This window comes from Hyalella azteca, unplaced genomic scaffold, assembly GCF_000764305.2.
Source record: "Hyalella azteca isolate HAZT.00-mixed unplaced genomic scaffold, Hazt_2.0.2 contig14408, whole genome shotgun sequence".
Classification (NCBI taxonomy): domain Eukaryota; kingdom Metazoa; phylum Arthropoda; class Malacostraca; order Amphipoda; family Hyalellidae; genus Hyalella; species Hyalella azteca.
The window spans coordinates 41056-62915 of NW_025944295.1; the positions used below are offsets into that span (position 1 = coordinate 41056).

General features: G+C 43.0%; 1 protein-coding gene across 4 annotated transcripts; it reads left to right on the forward strand.

The window, feature by feature from the left end:
- The first annotated feature begins 175 nt into the window (after nt 1-175).
- On the forward strand, nt 176-21345 carry LOC108683104 (protein spaetzle 5). 4 transcript variants are annotated; one of them, XM_018172392.2, is made up of 9 exons: nt 176-244; nt 14062-14214; nt 14722-14896; nt 15158-15250; nt 15736-15855; nt 16640-16759; nt 17813-17931; nt 18587-18659; nt 19278-21345. In XM_018172392.2, exons 2-9 carry the CDS (start codon nt 14112-14114, stop codon nt 19441-19443), a joined length of 969 nt encoding a protein of 322 aa, XP_018027881.1. In that variant the 5' UTR covers nt 176-244; nt 14062-14111; the 3' UTR covers nt 19444-21345. The 4 variants fall into 4 exon arrangements, with proteins under 4 accessions (XP_018027881.1, XP_018027880.1, XP_018027879.1 ...); XM_018172391.2 differs by lacking the exon at nt 176-244 and adding an exon at nt 277-927; XM_018172390.2 differs by lacking the exon at nt 176-244 and adding an exon at nt 277-912.
- The last annotated feature ends 515 nt before the right edge of the window (nt 21346-21860 follow it).

Consider the following 21860-nt stretch of genomic DNA (forward strand, 5'->3'; position numbering starts at 1 on the left):
CATATAACAGCCTATCTAATTTGTCGTATGCGCTATTACGGATCAGGTGTTTAATTTACTCAATAATTTGCATGTACCATTATACGTCGTGAGTTAATTTTACCAAGTCATTTGCACTCGCCATTGTGAGTTCAGAGCAAACTGCACCACAAGAATTTCCTGAGAACCTTGAGAACGTCTGGGTCCACCTAAAGCTGAGCAGGTTGACGGTTGTCAGTTTATCACTCGTCATCCACGTTTTCAGGTCAGTGTGCTTCTGGACGTTGCATTGGTGTGTGCACGTCGTTCTCGTGTGCTGGCTTCAGTAGAACACGTGTGTCTGGCCTTCGTTGAGAAGGAACCACTATTGTCATTGCGTGATACTGGCATTGAACTTTTCATTGGATTGTCTATTTGGTAACGTAGCATATAGCTGAAGTGTTAACATAGGTCATTGATACGTTATATTAGAAATTGTCTCTAAACTAGTAGGAGGTCCATTGATTTTGTTGGAGGGCTTTTCTTAGTTGGTGGAAGTGTACAAATTCCCTACTAGTAGACTATCCTCTTATTTTTGTAAATTTGATTACGAAAAGGCTTGACAATGCCCGTAAAAATTGCATGGTGTGAGAATCTGACATCTACGTCGTTTGGTCCAGGTTCAATGAATTCTAGATCTGAAATTTGACCCAGTCTGAGCATCAAGAAAATCAATATTCCTAGGTAGACATTTCGCTATTCAGTTCATTGTGATACCAATATTCCTCGTCTTCGTGGAGCAGGCGTCGCAGACCTCCTGTAATAATTTCAGATGGAATAATGCTATCGTGACTATCTGTGTTCAACAATCGAATAAAAAATTGCATTATAAAAGATATCTGCAGCCAGCTTCCAAGACAACGCTGTCTCTTTATCGTTCCTCCGTTTGTTGATGTACGTTTAACCATCGTAAGTATTCATCAGCTAAGGTAGAATTTTCAACGTGCTCACACTACGTATTGAACAACCGCAGATTATTTGAATTTGCATTACTTGGAAGATACTAAAGTTTCTTACCATTTCTTAGTGGCTTGACAAGATCGGGTGAAGAGCCAGTCTTGCCCTCGTGGCAGTTCGGATTTCTCTTGCCCAATTAGGAAAGGCTAGGTCTTGTACTCTTTGCAGGCCTGGCTCTTACTGACTACCGAGTATGCGTTCATGTAACGCTGACCTTCAATAGTCATTGCCGATGAGCCAATCACCGATGGCCATCTTAATAAGGGAAAAGCAACAAGCCGATAACAATTAGCAAATACCAATTAATCTTAACCAACCAGCCACTACTAATTAGCCAATGAAATCTTGTCGAACAACGCCACACCAGTGTCGGCTGCGCGCAGCTAAGGAAAGACGCTGCTGCTGGAAAGCAACTCCATTCAGTACTTATACTTAACCTAACCTCGCACGACCAGACGTGCCCATTATAACCTAACAGCATCTTCGTAATCACCCACAAACCTTGCATGTTCTTCTCACCCACGTCTATAACAAATGGCTTCACTTAATGAACTGCTCTGGATTTCGCGACAAATTTTGACTGTGCCGTCTTCCTAACATTGCTTTCTAAAGTTGTTAGATAATTTTATGATAAATATTTTATGACTGCTGTACTTTGAGTTCAATATATCGTGTTGAACCAATTGCGTCATTTGTGCCATTGTAACTTTCAAAGAACTTGTGCCTGGCATATCCTGGGTTCGTGATCTTGTAATCCAGCGACTGGTCTTTGCATCGTTACTGCAGACTCCTCATCTTAAAGTTGAGGTCACGACTTTAAGCTTCTCTCAATGATCTGCTATCTCTACCATCGTTAGTAAAGCTGATATGCATAGCGTAGGTCTGGTAATTTGTTTACTATTATTTTCGTTACTGAATCGATTCGTTTAGAGAACTGCGTACTTAGTTTAGCTCGGGTTAGTATATGTAAGCTAGGATCTACGTATCCGAATATGTACGTAGAACTACCTAACTTGTACCTTGTGGCTTGGAGATTGGTTCACCTTCTATCTACGTGGCTTAATCAGATGGGTTTGTGAAAGGCTTCTAAGCCTCGTGTAGATGCGATTATCATTCATGGAAAAGCGTATTGGTGCACACGAGCATTTATAGCACGATTCATGTAAGTGATGAAGCGCAAGGCCCTGCACCTTCACTCGGGCAGGCAAGAGTGAGGCGGAGGGTTGGGGGTAACACCGGTTTAGCAGGATGCTGATTTCAAGGTGTGACATCCTTCCCTGCCCCTCACTTTCTCTCTCGTGCCATAGCGGATGTTTGTTGATATTCCGGTCTGCTGATAAGGTTACGTCATTCTCTTAACGACTCGTGCGTTCATAAGCGCTGCACCTTGCGACCTGTTCGAGCCAAAAGTAACCTGTTGTAGCTTGCTGCCCTCGCATCCGAGCGTGCGACGATACCTGCTAGATTTTTTATCCGAACCACCGCGCGTTCTGTGGTTTGGCGTCACATTTAGTGAAGTGACCGCGCGTTCAATGGTTTGGCGTCACATTTAGTGAAGTGACCGCGCGTTCAATGGTTTGGCGTCACATTTAGTGAAGTGACCGCGCGTCCAGTGGATTGGAGTCACATTTAGTGAAGTGACCGCGCGTCCATTGGTTTGGCGTCGCATTTAATGAAGTGACCGCGCGTTCATTGGTTTGGCGTCGCTAGTGAAGTGACCGCGCGTTCAATGGTTTGGCGTCACATTTAGCGAAGTGACCGCGCGTCCAGTGGATTGGAGTCACATTTAGTGAAGTGACCGCGCGTCCATTGGTTTGGCGTCGCATTTAATGAAGTGACCGCGCGTACTCTCTCTCTTCCTCTCTCACTATCTCCCTCTCTCTCTTCCTCTCTCACTATCACCCTCTCTCTCTTCCTTTCTCACTACGTATCTCTCTCGTGGGCTGATTCACCACCCTCCCTGACCTTATATGGGCAAGCAGGCATGGCTGTGGGATGCTTCACCCCACCGTGACCTTATATGGGCAAGCAGGTATAGCTGTGGGATGCTTCACCCCCACCGTGACCTTATATGGGCACGCAGGCATAGCTGTGGGATGCTTCACCTCACCGTGACCTTATATGGGCAAGCAGGCATGGCTGTGGGATGCTTCACCCCACCGTGACCTTATATGGGCAAGCAGGTATGGCTGTGGGATGCTTCACCCCACCGTGACCTTATATGGGCAAGCAGGCATGGCTGTGGGATGCTTCACCCCACCGTGACCTTATATGGGCAATGGCTGTGGGATGCTTCACCCCACCGTGACCTTATATGGGCAAGCAGGCATGGCTGTGGGATGCTTCACCCCCACCGTGACCTTATATGGGCACGCAGGCATGGCTGTGGGATGCTTCACCCCCACCGTGACCTTATATGGGCAAGCAGGCATGGCTGTGGGATGCTTCACCCCACCGTGACCTTATATAAGCAAGCAGGCTCGGGTAAGGCTAGGAGAACGAACCCTTCAGTTCTGCCTCGGGATTTCCCATATCCAAAATTTTCCCACAGTTTCATAACTTAGAAAAACTGTGTGAAAATGCCGGTATCTTCGTAGAGCAGCGGGTGACCTGCTGCGTGATACCTAGAAATGGAAAGCAAACAGGCATATGACGTTGAAATAACGTTGGAAAAACGTCGTTTCAAGGAAATCAACTTGTAATCAAAGTAGATTCAACGAATTCCACTCGTAATCAATGTCGATTCTACGTGATTTGCCAGGAGGGTGCGCTGGTATGCCTGGAGGGTTAACGGAAACTATGGACCTTTGATTCTACTGACAATTTTCGCGATAAGTCTCTTCCTGCCTTGATTCAATAACCACATGGTTGTTACGGTACTAAAAGTTATAAGTTAGTTATAATTAACGAAACTCACTTGCCAAAACCTGTTCGTAATTTATATGCCTTGGCCCATTTTTGTAGAAATTCTGTTTCCGCGTCCAAATTTTGCGTCCTTGCAAATTTGTGGAAACAGAACTTCCACGTCCTTGCAAATTGTTTGCGGGGCCTGCAATTGTTGTTAAATAAGTTTTTAGTGCTTAAAATTACTGCGGATAATGCTTGTTTTTTACGTTAAATGCTTTGTCGTAAGTCTCACTCCACCACCGAAACCCTTGCAATAATGTGTAACATGACTAACATGCATCTGCCTTCATTTAAGCCAGCTGATGCCAGATGCTGTTGCTTGCTTCTTGTTATAGCAGCGGGGGAGAGTCGGACGATCAGGGATTGTGCTCGAGAACGTATCTAGTCGCCCCTTGAAGGTCTCAAGAGTGAACTCTCATTCCCTCTCGGCTCCATCGGCAAGGCATTGTACAATGAACAACCTCAGACCCGCCGCGAAAAGGGATCTTTCCCGAAGAGTCTGAACTCTGACCGCGGCTCGGTTTTCCGACTGGTTTTTGTGCACAGTCCCTCCCTACTCTAAACTGTGATGTCACTATAATGAAAAATAAATATATTTCGAAACCCTCTTCCTAAATTATAGTTATGAGCTTGGGCTTTTCTCTCCTTTCAATTATATGGTTAATTTGTGATATAAAAGAACTGATGACATAGATGAAATTTTGAAATCTAGCTTTCTAAGTTGGCAGCGGTACTTGAGAAGAAGCACGAGTTCTCTGGAAAGTTTAACCATCGACATCTCTTTGCTTGTTCAAAATGTCCACCATATATGCACCCCATCTGTCGCCTGCTTCTCGCTTGTGGTCATCAAATGTCATCAAATGTTGTCTCGGTACTCAAAACTCGAAATTCTTTTTCTAAATTTCGGTGTCGTCCGGTGCCAAGTTGTAGGTAGTGCTCCACCCCGATATCTGCACCAGTTCTGTATCTCGGTAGTGCAAATTTTGTTATTGGATTTAATATTTTTCACTTCAGTTCGTCTGTAATATTTGTCATGCGTCCGCAAGTGACTACAAAGAGGATAACAAGCACTGATCTCCTAACTCTTCTCCAATTTTTGCCCCGCTTTGCTCAATTTTGAATCTCCAATCTCAACAGCTTATCTCCTGTCGGACAGTTGGGTATCCACGTTAACAATCTTCCTCCTACTCTTAGCAGCCTTGGTTTCGAAATAGGGCGGGCCACGATGTCAATTTTTGTCAGTAGTTTTCGCTAAGTCAGTCATACCACATCTATGCTAGCTCCTTCCTTCATGGACTACAGCAGGCTATACAGTAACGGTGACAAGCGGGAGTGCTTTCTCTCGAAACCGTGTTTTCCATTTATCAAGTTAAGCCTCCTCCATATAATCAACATATCCCACGGGTACTACCTTCTCATAGACCTTGATTATCTTGACAAGGCTTGTTTCTCCTCGTAAATTGGCGTTGTCAGCCCCGCTTGAAGTGATTGAATGATTGTTTCCCAAAAAAGCTTTCCGGAGTATAGGAATTGAAGCCTTCCGAGCCTCGGCACTTTAATTCATCAGAACTGCAGGAATCTTATCAGATCACGGTTGCTGAAAATTTTTATATATCGGTCTTCTGATGCAAACTCTGTGTTCTCTAAACCCCTCGCTCACTCTTGAAAGCTCCTGAGATTTTCGACGTCTTTCTCGAGTATCTGACTTTGCTAAACAATATTCAAACGATCCTCTGCAGCTCATTCGTCCGACCTGTACGAGTTCAGCTAATTGCTTTAGATTTCCTTGTGGCGACAGACACTCTCCTAGCTCGCTGGAATGGACGGCCATTTGTTCGTTTTACTTGTGCGGACGTTTTCCCCTGAGGATTACCCGCTCTCTTTCAATACTTCGACCTTTAGAGTCTATTTTCGAGTATAACCAACTTGTTCCTGCAAAAGTTTCTCGCTTACTCAAGTATATATGTTTCAATTTTCTCTTCGTTGAATTCGGATCTCTAGTCGACTTCAGCGAGGTATCCCTGCCTCTCTAAGCTCGTGTCATGGCTGACTATTATTTCCATGCTTCTTCCCAGCCACCAACCGATGTTATAACAGCGAAGTCTCAATCTTAATGTCCACACGCTCTTCCTCATTGCTAGCGAAGAACAGGTTGAGGTTAATGCGTCATCTTGCTGGCAACGGCGCTTGTTGGCTAGGCAGATGCTCCCACGGGAACTGTTTCGTATAGTTTTCTGACAACTATTAAGGTCCAAGGCTCTAAACGGTCTAGTTGTGAGCGTCGGATACGTTGCAGATTAAATTTCATCATCTTCATATTCACTGTATTTTCAGATATAGTTATTATAGATATTACAATTTCTAAATCCAGGATCTTCCTTCTGAGATGCGTCTCTGTTGCTACCATGCAACAAAGATCTTGAAGATCATAAACTCTACGACGATCATAAGCGAAGGAGGGATCTAAAAGGTCCATCCCACGTCTGCCATGTCTGAGAGTACGCCGATAATGTGACGTGCGCTTCGTGGGAAAAGTCCTTCAATATTAGCCAGAATAAGGCCTCTTCCTTCATAGGAATTCCCACCCGCAGTGACATTTCTCACCTTCGTCACATATATTACCCATATCTTCATTGCTTACGTCATATATGTCTCCCCATGTTCGTTGCTATGCGCCACATTTCATTGCTAAGCGCCACATTTCGTTGCTGTGCGCCACAATTCGTTGCTGTGCGCCACAATTCGTTGCTGTGCGCCACAATTCGTTGCTGTGCGCCACATTTCGTTGCTGTGCGCCTCATTTCGTTGCTGTGCGCCACAATTTGTTGCTGTGCGCCACATTTCGTTGCTGTGCGCCTCATTTCGTTGCTGTGCGCCACAATTTGTTGCTGTGCGCCACATTTCGTTGCTGTGCGCCTCATTTCGTTGCTGTGCGCCACAATTNGCGTTCGTAACGTTCCGTGCACGCGCTTGTAACGTTCCGTGCACGCGTTTGTAACGTTCAGTGCATGCGTTTGTAACGTTCCGTGCACGCGCTTGTAACGTTCCGTGCAAGCGTTCGTAACGTTCCGTGCACGCGTTCGTAACGTTCCGTGCACGCGCTTGTAACGTTCCGTTCACGCGCTTGTAACGTTCCGTTCACGCGCTTGTAACGTTCCGTGCACGCGTTTGTAACGTTCCGTGCAAGCGTTCGCAACGTTTCGTGCACGCGTTCGAAACGTTTCGTGCACGCGTTCGTAACGTTCCGTGCACGTGTTCGCAACGTTCCGTGCACGCGCTTGTAACGTTCCGTGAACGCGTTTGTAACGTTTCGTGCACGCGTTTGTAACGTTTCGTGCACGCGTTCGTAACGTTCCGTGCACGCGTTTGTAACGTTTCGTGCACGCGTTTGTAACGTTTCGTGCACGCGTTTTAACGTTCTGTGAACGCGTTTGTAACGTTTCGTGCACGCGTTTGTAACGTTTCGTGCACGCGTTCGTAACGTTTCGTGCACGCGTTCGTAACGTTCCGTGCACAACTTTGCGTACGGGCGATGATGCTGCTTTACTTTCACTCTCAATGCCACAGCTGCGCCTGCTGCTACGAGTTTCAGTTGCAACATATGCGCTACATCTGCTGTATACCTATACTACCTCTAAATCTGCCTTATATTTATGGCTGCTTTATCTGCCATAAATCCGCTGCCGCTACATTTGCAGTTTATTTGCCACATCTACATTACCGCACATCTGCTACCTCTTCATCGGTCTTGAATTTGCTCTAAATCTATCTGCTACTTCTACATCTGTTATATCCGCTACTTCTACATCTGGCATATCTGCTACATCTACATCTGCCATGTATCCTCTGCCGCTACATTGACAATATATTAGCTACCTCTACATCTGTCATATATCCTCTGCCGCTACATTGACAATATATTAGCTACCTCTACATCTGCCATATATCCTCAGCCGCTACATAGACAATATTTTTGCTACATGTACATCTGCCATATATTTGCTGCTGCAAAATCTGCTGCTATATCCGCTTCATATCTAAGGCTCTCATACCCGTATTTCTTGTCAGGTTCATTGAGTTCTTTTACAGGAGCGCTTTCTCTCCCAACATTATTGATGTGAATTTATTATAGACCTCTATATGGCCAGGGTTCAGCGCTGCCTGATTATAGACCACTATATGGCCAGGGTTCAGCGCTGCCTGATTATAGACCACTATATGGCCAGGGTTCAGCGCTGCCTGATTATAGACCACTATATGGCCAGGGTTCAGCGCTGCCTGATTATAGACAGGGGTCATCTCTGAATGATTTGAAGTTTTGATTTCTATTATTAATAAATGGATAATTAAATGAAAAGTTTTTACTGGCACTCACTATCTTTGTCACTGGCTCTGAATATCTTTGTCGTTATGGATCTGAGTATCTTAGTTGTCGCCGAGGCTGGATATCTTTATTAATTGATACTGGCACGGGATATTTGCGGTCTGGTTGAGCTGTAACTTTTGCAGCGCGCTGGTGAAGACATCATCGTTTGCCGCGCTGATGAAGACATCATCGTTTGTCGGGCTGGTGAAGACATCACCATTTGTCGGGCTGATGAAGACATCACCATTTGTCGGGCTGATGAAGACATCACCATTTGTCGGGCTAATGAAGACCTCACCATTTGCCGCGCTGGTGAAGACATCGTTTGCCGCGCTGGTGAAGACATCATCGTTTGCCGCGCTGGTGAAGACATCATCGTTTGCCGCGCTGATGAAGACATCATCGTTTGCCGCGCTGATGAAGACATCATCGTTTGCCGCGCTGATGAAGACATCATCGTTTGCCGCGCTGATGAAGACATCATCGTTTGCCGCGCTGATGAAGACATCATCGTTTGCCGCGCTGATGAAGACATCATCGTTTGCCGCGCTGATGAAGACATCATCGTTTGCCGCGCTGATGAAGACATCATCGTTTGCCGCGCTGATGAAGACATCATCGTTTGCCGCGCTGATGAAGACATCATCGTTTGCCGCGCTGATGAAGACATCATCGTTTGCCGCGCTGATGAAGACATCATCGTTTGCCGCGCTGATGAAGACATCATCGTTTGCCGCGCTGATGAAGACATCATCGTTTGCCGCGCTGATGAAGACATCATCGTTTGCCGCGCTGATGAAGACATCATCGTTTGCCGCGCTGATGAAGACATCATCGTTTGCCGCGCTGATGAAGACATCATCGTTTGCCGCGCTGATGAAGACANACCGTGTCAGACTGGGCATCAGTGCGCAGTGGCGTGCCACAAGGAAGCGTCCTGGGGCCTATTTTGTTCGTTGCTTTTATAAATGATCTGCCAGAAGTAGTATCCAGCGTGTGCTCCATGTATGCCGACGACACAAAAGTTTATAATACAGTGAAGAATGCGTCAAATAAAGCGCAATTGCAAGATGATCTTGACAGCTTAGTTAACTGGGCTGATACGTGGCAGCTGCGGTTCAATGCTGACAAGTGTAAAGTACTTCACCTCGGGAAGAACAATGAACAGCAAGATTACAGTATGAGAAGACATGATTGCAACGAGAGAGTACCTATTGACTGAAAAGTCTGGTGTGGAAAAAGATCTCTGAGTTTATGTCGACAAGGAGCTGAAATTTTCTAAGCATGTTGAAACGCAAGCTAACACATCCAACACACTTCTTGGACTAATCAGACGCTCATACCGAGTTCCTAGATGCAGAAGCGATGAAGCAGTTGTTTGCTGCTGTCGTGCGCCCGAATCTAGAGTTTGGAAACGTCGTGTGATCACCGATATTTGAAAATGACAGAAATTTAAGAGAGAATGTTCAAAGACGTGCAACAAGGATAATTCCAGGCTTGAAGGGCAAGTCCTATGAAGAAAGATTGAAGATTATGAAGCTTCCAAGCCTCAGTTATCGACGGCTGCGTTGGGACCTCATTGAAGTATACAAGTATACTCATGGTTTATATAAGGTCCCTGAAGGGTTATTAGAACTTGAAACAAGAACCAACGCCAGGGGCCACGGCTATAAACTAAAAAAACAGCGTTGGAACACATCCATGCGACAACATTTCTTCTCGCTTCGAATCACCGACATGTGGAACAGCCTCCCCGCGATTGACACAGTTGGCGCTCCAAGTATGAACGCGTTCAAGAACAGATTAGATAAAGCTATGGAAAAATATATGTTTAGATTTGAAATACCTAGCACCATATCGAACTCGGTGGAAGTCGAGTAGCTATTTCAAACTATCATCAGTCATGAAAAGATCCGGTCAAATGACACGATTTTAGATCTTCTGTGAACAAGGCACGAAAAGGAAAAGAATCGGCGACAGGCCACATCCGGCATACAATTCAGCGCCGACGTCACTATGTTATGTTATGCATTGATGGAATCTATAGGTATTACTAAACTGAGCGTTGTTGTTACTTCGGTTCTCTGTTTGCGAGTATTAGTAGGTAATTAATTAATAGTAGTATTAATTAATAGTAGTAACCCTTAGTCCACTGATTTTCTAACTCGTCTGTAATGCTTTGCGTATCGACGTATCCAGGAAACTAGAACTATCGTCAGTGGACAAAATAGCCTGGGGCCGGATTATCAAAACTTCGTAACTTTTTGTACTTACGACAAAAAAGTTCTGTGGTACGTAAATACACCCTAACTTTGGCATTATCAAAACTCTCGTACGCAAGTCTTAGCTAAAAGCCTAAATTTTTTCCCGCGCATATTTTTCCCGCACAAATGTTCTTATAATACCACCACTAGTACAGGGTGCGGCGTGGGAACTTACTCTTTTAAAAAAATCACAAAGTAAAAAGTATTAAAGATAGCGTTTTAATTCTTTCTTTTTTACAAAGAGCTACATTTAAAGTTTCGTTGGGTTTACTTACAAGTTTAATTCTTGAATATTACATCTTGTAGGTGACCTCCATGCTGTTCAATACATTTTGTCAGACGAGATCGGAAGTTTCGCTCCACCTTCTCAAGCATGTCTGGACCAATGTCAGCAATAGCAACGCGAATGTTGTTCTTCAGTTCAGCTAGGGTCCTCGGACGATTGGTGTACACTAAGGATTTCAAGTATCCCCACAAAAAATAATCGCAGGGGGCTAAGTCCGGCGAGCGCGCTGGCCACTGGAGATCGCCCCTTAAGGAGATCACGCGTTGTGGAAAGTGTTCGCGCAAGAGAGCCATTGAAGCGCGTGCTGTGTGAGCCGTGGCCCCATCTTGTTGAAACCACACATTTCTTACACCAAGTTCATCAAGTTTTGGAAGGAAAAACTCTTGAATCATCTGAATGTACCGTTCAGAAGTGACTGTAACTGCCCTATCGTTCTCTTCAAAAAACCATGGGCCTATGATGCCAGTCCTGGATAAGGCACACCAAACAGTCACTCGTTCTGCATGAAGGGGCTTCTCATGAAGTTCTCGGGGGTTCACACCACTCCAATATCGCATGTTTTGCTTATTCACACACCCTGACAGATGAAAATGTGCTTCATCACTAAAAAACACAAGTGCGTTGTTAGGCAAGTTTTCAACGATGGCTTCACATGCCCTTTGTCGTGAAACAAAATCACGTGGATTTAGTTTTTGCACCACTGCCAGTTTGTAAGGGTGGAATTTTAAGTCTTGGTGCAGAATTCGCCTAACTGTGCGATCGGAAATTCTAAGCGCAGATGCATGTTTTCGTGCGGATCGCTTAGGTGATTGCAAAACCGCCTGCCTTACTCTCTCGACATTTTCTGGCGTCCTAGTGGTTTTGGAAGGACCTGGTTTTTGTTTCCACACACTGCCTGTATTCATAAAAGTATTCACCCACTGAACGATTGATGTACGACCAGGAACACGACCAGTGGGCGCGACATTAAACTGCCTCCTAAACGCACGCTGGGTTGCAACGATAGACCGGCCACTAGAAAAGTACACAGAGACTGCGAACGCGCGCTCCTCTCTCGACCACTGCATGGTCGCAACTGAACTGAGTGGACGAAAAACTTCATAGCCCGCGCACCATATTGCGCATGGCGCCACCTTCCTAGGACTAATGGCCGCCACGTGGCGCGCAATTCAAATAAGTAAGTTCCCGCGCCGCACCCTGTATTACGTTGTCATAGCAACGCCACTCGTTTGTCGATTTTGCGTACTTACGAAGTTTTGATAATACGGCCCCTGGTAACTAAAATGACTGTCAGTGAACACAGGTGCAACTTTGTGTTTGGGGAAACATTGACCATAACTTATACTACATCGTATATGCGATGACCTGGTAACAATGGTTACTCTCATTGGCTGAAGGATAATTCAATTGTGTTGTGTAAGCTTTAAATTCTATTGTGCCTTAGTTTTACGAGTGTATATAGGAGAGATGTCCCGCTCTTTTTAATTGAAATCCTAATTTGAGGATATGAATTGAGAACGTGATGTAAAATGTGATTTATTTCAAGAGTATTTTAGCGCTTGCAGTGTTCTTCTGCCTTTCTTTGACAGCTTGATGTTAACTTTGTGGTCAGATGCTCTACTGAGAACATTAACAATAGTGCCCCCTCTGCTGTAGCTTCCTTCCATTACTTCCACTTAGTGCCCCCTCTGCTGTAGCTTCCTTCCATTACTTCCACCTAGTGCCACCTCTGCCGTAGCTTCCTTCCATTACTTCCACCTAGTGCCACCTCTGCCGTAGCTTCCTTCCATTACTTCCACCTAGTGCCACCTCTGCTGTAGCTTCCTTCCATTACTTCCACTTAGTGCCACCTCTGCCGTTGTTTTCTGCCACTATTTCGTTTCTCATATAATTTATTGAAGGCTTTATATCTGAACACAGTTCATTGAATAACCTACTAAGATCCCTCAGGGTTTTGTTTTTTCACCCGGCAACTGCCATTTAGGTCCTCGCACATCGATTTCCTAGTACTGGAATATTTTTTTTATATACATTGTCGTTTGAGTGAGTTGCTTGTAGCTTAATGAATAGTTTCAAGCAACGGCGACCATACAATACGTTTGTCAAAACGCTGACATTTGAAATTATTAAACAGTTGAAATAAATAATTTCAGCTGTATTTCAAAACTGGTTAATGGTACATAATCCAACAGCATCCGACGTATCTTATGACTACGGTGTCGTATGGCGATGGTAAAAATTAGTTGCTTCTCCGGTCTCCGTTCGAAATTTCTGGTAGTTTGCTATAAAGTAGCTAGTGGTAGAAGATTAGAAGAAAATTATATGATTAATTCAGTTGAGTGTGAATTGATTCATCATCGATTACTGCAGCTTGGGTTAATGCGTAAATAATTTAGTGCAGCTTCAGCGTACAGAGTCCTCCAGTGAACCGGGGTCGTAACATCATCGATAATCGATCCCGTTGCCCCAACAACTCGGCAATTGCGTTCTTACAACGATGACCTTATAAACTATTAATTTTGTCTTGTATATGTTCTTATCTGCATCTGCGTTTATTTCATATCGGACATAGTGTGAAGTTCATCATAATGTTCATCATTGAATAATAATTTATGAATGCTTTATCGTGTGGATCTTCCTCACTATTGTCTCGTGAGTGCGGATAATACCCTTGTGTTGGTGTGTGTTAAGGCTCATATTTGATTGCTACAACATAATGCTTTCGGGAAGACCCGAAAGATCAAAGAATGCCTTCCAGGAAATGCCCGGGCCTTCCTGCAGGGCTTCTGATCAAATTATTGATGTCTTATCAAAGACGTTCCTGGAATTTGTCACAAATTTACCTGCACCAAGAATTCACTTATTAGAATTATTCATAAAATTCAGCGAGTTAAGCCTGAATGTGATCACTGTGTTGTTTTAATCTTGAATACCTTCATGCATAGTGACATAGTATTGTGTAGTACTATATATAAAGTATAGTGATTTACTTTTAAAGTGATTTTATTCATTTTTAGTTTAGTCGAACTGATGATGGAGCTGGACTCCGAAACGTTTTCAATATCGATATGGTGAATTTTCTTGGAGTTTTCTTTGCTCTTAAATTCCTTGTGAACTTGCGATATAAGCAGACTAATAATATAAGTACTTATAGTACTATTGTAGTATATTATATTAGTGTTTAAATTTCAATATTAACTATATTAGTATTTCAATTTTAATAAATTGTTTTTCTTTTTCTCGTAATTTTTGTCTGTGTACAGATTCTTCATCGGCGCTTGGAAGTAACGTTAGTTCGACAACATCTACCAGGATGACGCCATATCACATCCTATTCCTGGTCCTTTGCTTCCTACGATGCGTGGTGCTAGCGTCCTACCCTCCTGCAGGAGTCACGTCATATTCCTCAGCAGCAGGCACGTCAAAGTGTGAAATAATTTTGCTTGAATATATTACACAATGTAATATAATATGATAATATAATAGTAATTTATTGTATATAAATACATTTTTGAAAATATTTCTAGGTACGAGATTCAGTGGTATATTGTGTAGGTACACATCAATAGCACAGAGGGATATCTTACACTTCAGCAGCAGGCATTACGTACGTCATACCTGCCGGTATGATTTAATTCCTGGAACATTGGTACATTTATTAGAGATTGATCGAGACATTTGCACTATTTCGTAAATTAGCATTAGATGACAAAATTTTCGCATTAAAACTCGTACGAATAATGACCAGAGAATGCATTATATTCCAATTTGCAGGGAATCAAAATTCTTCAGATGAATTTCGTACATCTATTTCGTAAAAATAGTTCGTATATCCATTCCGTAACAATAGTTCGTATATCGATTTCTTATGAATAGTTTGTATATCTATGGTACCCTGCTAAATTGCACCTTCCCCCCAACAGGTACATCATACCCCCCCGCACGAGGCATGTCGTACGCCCCTGCGAGTTCCCCGCCCCAGCGCTACGGTCAGGTTAAAAAGTCGGAGAAATTCATGCCCGCGGAGCACGGAGAGACTCCTACCTGCGTGAAGGATGCGCGCCTCACCTTCTGCACCGATCCTGATGATTATCCTAGGTGAGTGATCACCCTGATGATTATCCTAGGTGAGTGATCACCCCCTGATGATTAGGTATCCTAGGTGAGTGATCACCTGTGATGATTAGGTATCCTAGGTGAGTGATCACCTCTGATGATTAGGTATCCTAGGTGAGTGATCACCCTGATGATTATCCTAGGTGAGTGATCACCCTGATATTCTCCCTCAGGGACCGCGTGTACTAATGTAACTGTTCTCCCTCAGGGACCACGTGTACTAATGTAACTGTTCTCCCTCAGGGACCGCATCAGATACCTCCTGGAGCAGAATATGTTCGACATTTCCTCGGTGCTCATGGACGAAACTCGGGACACTTACACCTTCGAAGCAATGTAAGTCCAGGGTATTTTTTAGCGCATTTTCTCATTTATGGAAAAATTGCACTGTTGTGCTCGCCATGTCCGTCTGTCCGTCCGTCTGTCTGTCCGTGACTTCACGTTTTCGTCGACGAGAAAATGCGCGCTGTCACTCACTGCAGTGAGTACCTACTGAGTTATATATTTTTTTACTTGTATCGTGCCTTGTTCAAATAATTGCATTCGAAATTCATCTTTTTCCTCTCAAGTTTTCGGTTAGCTACTCGAAAATATTCGTCTGAATTCAATGAGTAAATACTCTCAGCATTCCTACACTTATTTTTGTTTTCTGATTCTCGGTATACTGAAAGAATAACTTATTAAATAACAACTTGATAAATCGTAGCTAGTTAATTGTAACTTGGATAATTATGATTTTATTAATTATAACTTGACAGTAATTAGTACAGAGTTTACAGTAGTTGACTGTACAAGTTGTTAACCACCTCGTAATATTGCAGGGATCCCCCCAGCTTGTACGAGCCCCCCCACGGGTACCTGCCCCCTCCCCCCATGGTGGGGTACAGCAACGCCTCCTCAGCCTACGTCGACCCTAAGGCCTACAGACATAGGTCTACTAAGTGCGTCTGCGGCAGATAGGAATGTCATTGATAGCAATTATAGTGTAGCGGTGTCAGCGTTAACTTTGTCTTGTCTCTTGAACTTTGTCAACCGTTCATGGGTGAAGTAGACTCGGTCGTCCATGGGTGAAGTAGACTCGGTCGTCCATGGGTGAAGTAGACTCGGTCGTCCATGGGTGAAGTAGACTCGGTCGTCCATGGGTGAAGTAGACTCGGTCGTCCATGGGTGGAGTAGACTCGATCGTCCATGGGTGGAGTAGACTCGATCGTCCATGGGTGGAGTAGACTCGATCGTCCATGGGTGAAGTAGACTCGGTCGTCCATGGGTGGATCCAATATTTCAGTTCCTACATTCTGATAATTCACGAAGAGTTTTTTGAATATTGTTGAATATAACCTACACAGGCGCGAAGGTTCAAGTTAGTAATTCTAAGCTCCGCTCTATGTAGTTTAGTTTATCCTATTTCTTCTCACGACCTTTACGAAAATTAAAATATCCGATTCGCATACCGCCATGCAAGTTTACTCATCATTCATTGCCCCCAGCATAATTTAATCGTCCTAGTAGCAAGTAACGGCTGGAAGTGTTCCTTGAATATAGCGTCTGCGACTCGCAAGCATTCACTTATGAAATCCACTTGCCAGCAACGCTAATCTTGGTGTAGGCGTGGCGCGTGATCATCTAAACGACATTCCTTCCATACAAATCTGCTTCTGGAGCTTTTGCTTGGCTCTTTTCTAAAAATTACACTCCTTTCTACATTTGACTTGCTTTTGACTGCAGGATATTAGGACCCTACTACCGTGCTGGAAGTTCCTCCTTCCCAACCTACCTCAGGGCTTCTCCAACTTTTTTGTCTTACCCCAGCAAAGACCCCGTCAAAGCCCACGCTTGGTGGCTCAAGTAAGACGTGACGTGGAACTCTTTCGCTTGTTCGTGCACTAACGCGCAGTCTTAGTGTTCGTTCTCGACTACTGTCCAGTTATTGTTTCCGTTCTCAACTAATGTTCAGTTCTTACGTACGTTCTATACTGATGTTCAGTTCTTACGTACGTTCTCACCTAATGTTCAGTCCTTGAACGTTCTTTACTAATGTCCTGTTCTTACTTTCGTTCATAAGGTGATTTGAAACAACGGTTTTGTGTTTAACTTATCCGCACTTCTGCATCTACTTGAAGATTATCTCAACCTTTCGCTAATAGTTACACACCAACTTTTGATCTAATTTAATTTTTTGGTTTATCTGGTCTACTAATAGGACTCAAAAGTTGTTGTTATCCTGCGGAGTTGTTATCCTACACGTCCAGTTTTGCATTTTGCTCCGCACGCGTGTTGTTTACCTGACGGTACAGCAACTTGGCGCCTTGTCTTTTGGTTTCATCAGGAATGTTGTCTGCCAAACCGCAACTGTAGATGCGGGGACCATTTTGCATGGAATTCTCGATGAATCTGTGAAGATGAGGAAACTTATTAACTATGAAATGAAAACTTCCTTTGAACATGAAGTCACTCTTATGAAGCTTGACCACGCCATTCTCTAGTTTTCATGGATAAATCTCTTTAACCTTCATTTCGCTCATTTCTTTGATTTCCAAAATCTCGGCTTGCGGAATGACGAATGATTGACTAAAATACTAATATCAAGCATGACTAAGATAGGTATTATTTATAATTGTTACACTTTAACTGCTCGTTCGGTTTTATGCTTTAATATTACCGTATAGGATACAAATAAATACTAACAAGCCCAACATTACCTACAAGTATTTTCAGCGCATCAATTTCCCGACTCTAAATTTCCCGGTTGAAACGGGAAAAATCTCGAGCTTTAACATCAAGGATGCAAATACAATATTGATGTATCAACTATCGATATCATTATTATATTATCTAAAATACCATTAATATATTATTATTTATATATTCATTAAAATACCTTTAATATTATGTGTGCAGAACCTCGAATGCAGGTATGCGGTACCGACGTCAGGTGGTGTCAGACGAGGGGGACACGATGGACCTCTGCCCCAGCAGAGCGAACTATATCATGCCCAAGGCAGCGCAGAGCATATCTGGTGCGTACCAACCTGGCTGTGGTTGTGGTGTAGGTTGTGGTGTGGAGTAGGTTTGGGTGTGGGGTAGGTTGTGGTGTGGGGTGGGTTCTGACACGAGTTATGACATAGGTTGTGTATTGGTTAAGTTATGATATTAGTTGTAGAGTGGAGTAGCTGTGGTGAGTAGTATGCCGTGGTGTCGGGTAGACTTTAATGTGTACGGTAGGTAGTGGCTGTGGTGTGGCGTAAGTTGCGGTTGCTGTGATAGGCAAATTGTGGTTGTAGTGTAGGTGTGGTGTGGGATAGGGTGTGGTAAGGTGTGTGGGGTTGTGGTGCAATGGGTTCCAACCATTTCAAGTAGGGATTTGCAGAGAAAGCATGTTAATCTCGAATTCTTATTACTCTTGTGGAATTGTCATGCCTATAGCCAAAGTTTCAAACGTTTTGAAGTACCGTAATTATTTAATTTTTTCGCTCATGACACGTGGTGACTACATTAGTTACACCATCGATAAGGCGTTTTCTTTAGAATTGCGCAAGCCCAAAAATCTTGTATCAGTGAATATGTCGCTTTATTTATAAACAACTATTTTTCCACGAATATCTTCTTTTATATACATCATCATTTATCCATAAATATATTGTTCCAAACTCACTTACGTTCTATTCTGATAAGGGGATTGGATGTTCCTTGTGAACCTGGAGGAGAACCCGCGCTACACGCAACTGGTGCGCTCCGAGACCTGCTTGTGAGTAATATTATATCTAGAATAATATTTATAGTATATATAAATGATATAATGCCAATAGCATCAATAATCGCGTGTTGATGACGGTGTGTGAAAGGCAGGGTTTTGGCTATATGGCAGCTAGTGAACATCAGAGCTACTGTCAGTGTTTAGTCTCTTCAGAAGAGATCCATTTTCGTAGTGGGACCGCGGGTGCTCTTAGCTGAACGTTTTGCCGATAAAGCTGGGAGAGAGGTTCACTTTTTAGGCCTTCGAGAGGCACGAGGCCTTCCTGAATACAATCCCGCATCATTCGTTTTCGGACCACAAGAACTCCAAGAAGCAAGCAACAGCATCTTGCATCTGCTTGCCCTACTGCGGGCAGATGATCGTTAGTTACGATCCGTTGTCCCCCGCGACCTTCGTGACGACCTGAATACCGACGGCAGAATGACTCTGAATGACGAAGTCGAAACAGTGTTGCCTTGGACTGGAACATTCAAACTCATCATATGACATGGTGACCGTGTTTAGTTTTAACATGTGATTGTTAATTTCATCAACGCATTTCTGCACTCTTCATGACTCCTTGTTTACCCTCTTTCAAAATGAATCCCCATTGCCTCCTTCTGCCCGCAGACGGAACCAGTGCTCGGGGGCGTGCCAGGTTCCTCCAGGAGCGGTCGCGGTGTGTCAGCAGCAGTTCGCCCAGAAGCGCCTGGTCGCATTGGACGGCACGGGAGAGCAGCTCAGTCAGAACATCTTCTGGTTTCCTTCTTGTTGTGTCTGCAAAATTAGGCGATAAAATCTTCCTAGAATATAATAAATTTCGTAGCTTGTAATAACTTTATGTATTGTAGTGGGTGAACGTTCGTAGTTGTTTAGCAAGTTTAAATGTTGTAGCCATTGTATTATTAACGTAAGCTGATCCAAATCTTGTCTGCCAATGAGCATACGAGTTATCTTTGTATCGAGCTACCGAATATGCATGTAATAGTCGTGATATCCACGTAATTTAATAGTTACGATCGAGAATCTGCAAATAAAGTTGATATTTTTCGTCTGTACCGAGACTGCAACCACTATTCCTGAGAGATGGGTGCTGGAAAACTTTTAGTCACTTTTGCATTGATAGTTCTCATCGTTAACCCTTCTATATAGGAATAACTACATTAGTCTATCATTGGTGACTTAACTATATCCTCATTCTATCATTGGTCAGAACCAATGACATCGCCTAGTTCAAGCCTCACTCTAAAGACGTAACCACATTGTATTCTGACTTTGCTGAAGTCTCGTGACGTTCTTACTGAAACTTTTGGATTTAATCCTTCAATAATTATTTATTTTAAGGTTCTGTGTTAAATGTATATGTCCTGAATGTGTTTTTAATGTAAGCGAATATTTTTCCCTAGCCGGAAGCGAGGCATGTATATTATTATGAATTAGATTTCGGTCGGTAGGGATGAACCTGCTTGTAATTGATCAATGAACTTCCGTCATTTATTGTAGATTCCCAATGAGAATTATCAATTAATAACTCTGCGAGAAGCGCACTACTTACATTTCACTACCGCTTACAAACTTGCACACTTTCTAGCTTTGATTAATGAGTTTGTTCCAGTGTTCTATTCTTTATTCATCAGATGCCTTTTAAACAGTTTATTCACGATCAAAATTAGAATGTTTTTTTAGAAATGATTAATAAATTTATTCCAATGCCTAATTTTATCTGTGGGAATTTTAACGGGTTTAATCAGTCACATTGGTCAGATTTATGGAAAGATTTGCCTTCTACTGCTTATTGTGTTATGGAGCACCGAAATTAATATTCTTCAAGTTGTGCACTAATTAGTCATTAGTGTTTAGCAGTGGTTACTCACATCTGAACTTGCATTACGTAAATGAGCTGCCTCATTAGGAAGAGTTTGCCAACTTGTACAGATGTATTTAGTAGCTCTGTTCTGTTGACGGACGTGACCCGTCAACTCTTGTTGACAGGCGGGAACCGTCAACCTGTGTTGAAGGACGTGACCTGTCAACTCGTGTTGAAGGACGTGACCTGTCAACTCGTGTTGACGGTCGCTGTGAACATTGCGAGGCTGTAACGTAGGCACCGAATCTTTGACATGATTCATTTCTTTAATGTCCTAATATTTTTTGTCACCATTAAGATCGAAATATTTTTGTGAGCGTTAAATGCATCTGCTAAAGTTGCACTTCTCTATTTCGATGAGTAACAAGGATGTTGAACGCAACTTGAGAGGTTGCGTCGCTCATTCCGTGAAGATACCCGTAGGGAAGGAGAGATCAGACGTCATTCAATTTGTATGAATGATATGCAATAGGAAATGTTAGTTCCATCCAACCATCCTTTTGCAACAATATCATGCATGTGCAATCGCGTGGTGTCTGTCCAATTCATAAATTATTTCTCGCGCCGCAGGTTCTGTTGATGTGTGAAGCGGTTTCTTTTAAATCCTGTCTTCAACTGTTCTTATTCAAACGTAACGTCATCTTATACGTGTAGTTACAGAGCCTTCCTAAGCTATTATATAATTGCGCTTAACAAGTGAATAAATGAATAAGAATAGTTCCGTTTCTTGTTCATTTTCTAGCATAAATACAGAAATTATTGTACAATAAGTACGCAACTGTGTGAAATGTTGGTAAACAATTTTAATGTTCTAATAAAGTGAATCGAGAATTTATTTTTCTCATTCAATGCCGCAACGCCAATACTTATGATTACATTCGATGCCCTTGGGCCGTTGTAATGAGCACCGTGCTTACGAATTGCACATAATTTTGTGATTCTGAATTTTGTCTGCATTTAAAAAAATTATAATCGCTAGATAACAAACGTATGTACTATTTAAACCTCGTAACTGCAACGAGGTAAAGTGGCCACGCCTTCTGGTCCAGTGTTTGGCCTCGACGACATTCATCTCTTAGCTTATTGATGCTAGAGACACAGTTGTTTATTCAGATCTTAATTGATGCATTTATTTAAAATCTTGCACGAATAGATTAACAAAAAACTAAGCTCAAAAGAATATTACTCGAGCTGGGTGACTTCACAATTTTCCAGCTTGACTTTAGATGAACATATGGAAAAATCTAACTTGAAAATATAATTTGATCTGTTTGACATGTCACAAACCAGTTTACCCTGCGTCAGTTGAACATTCGATACAAAGAAATATAGAACATCGTTCGTCA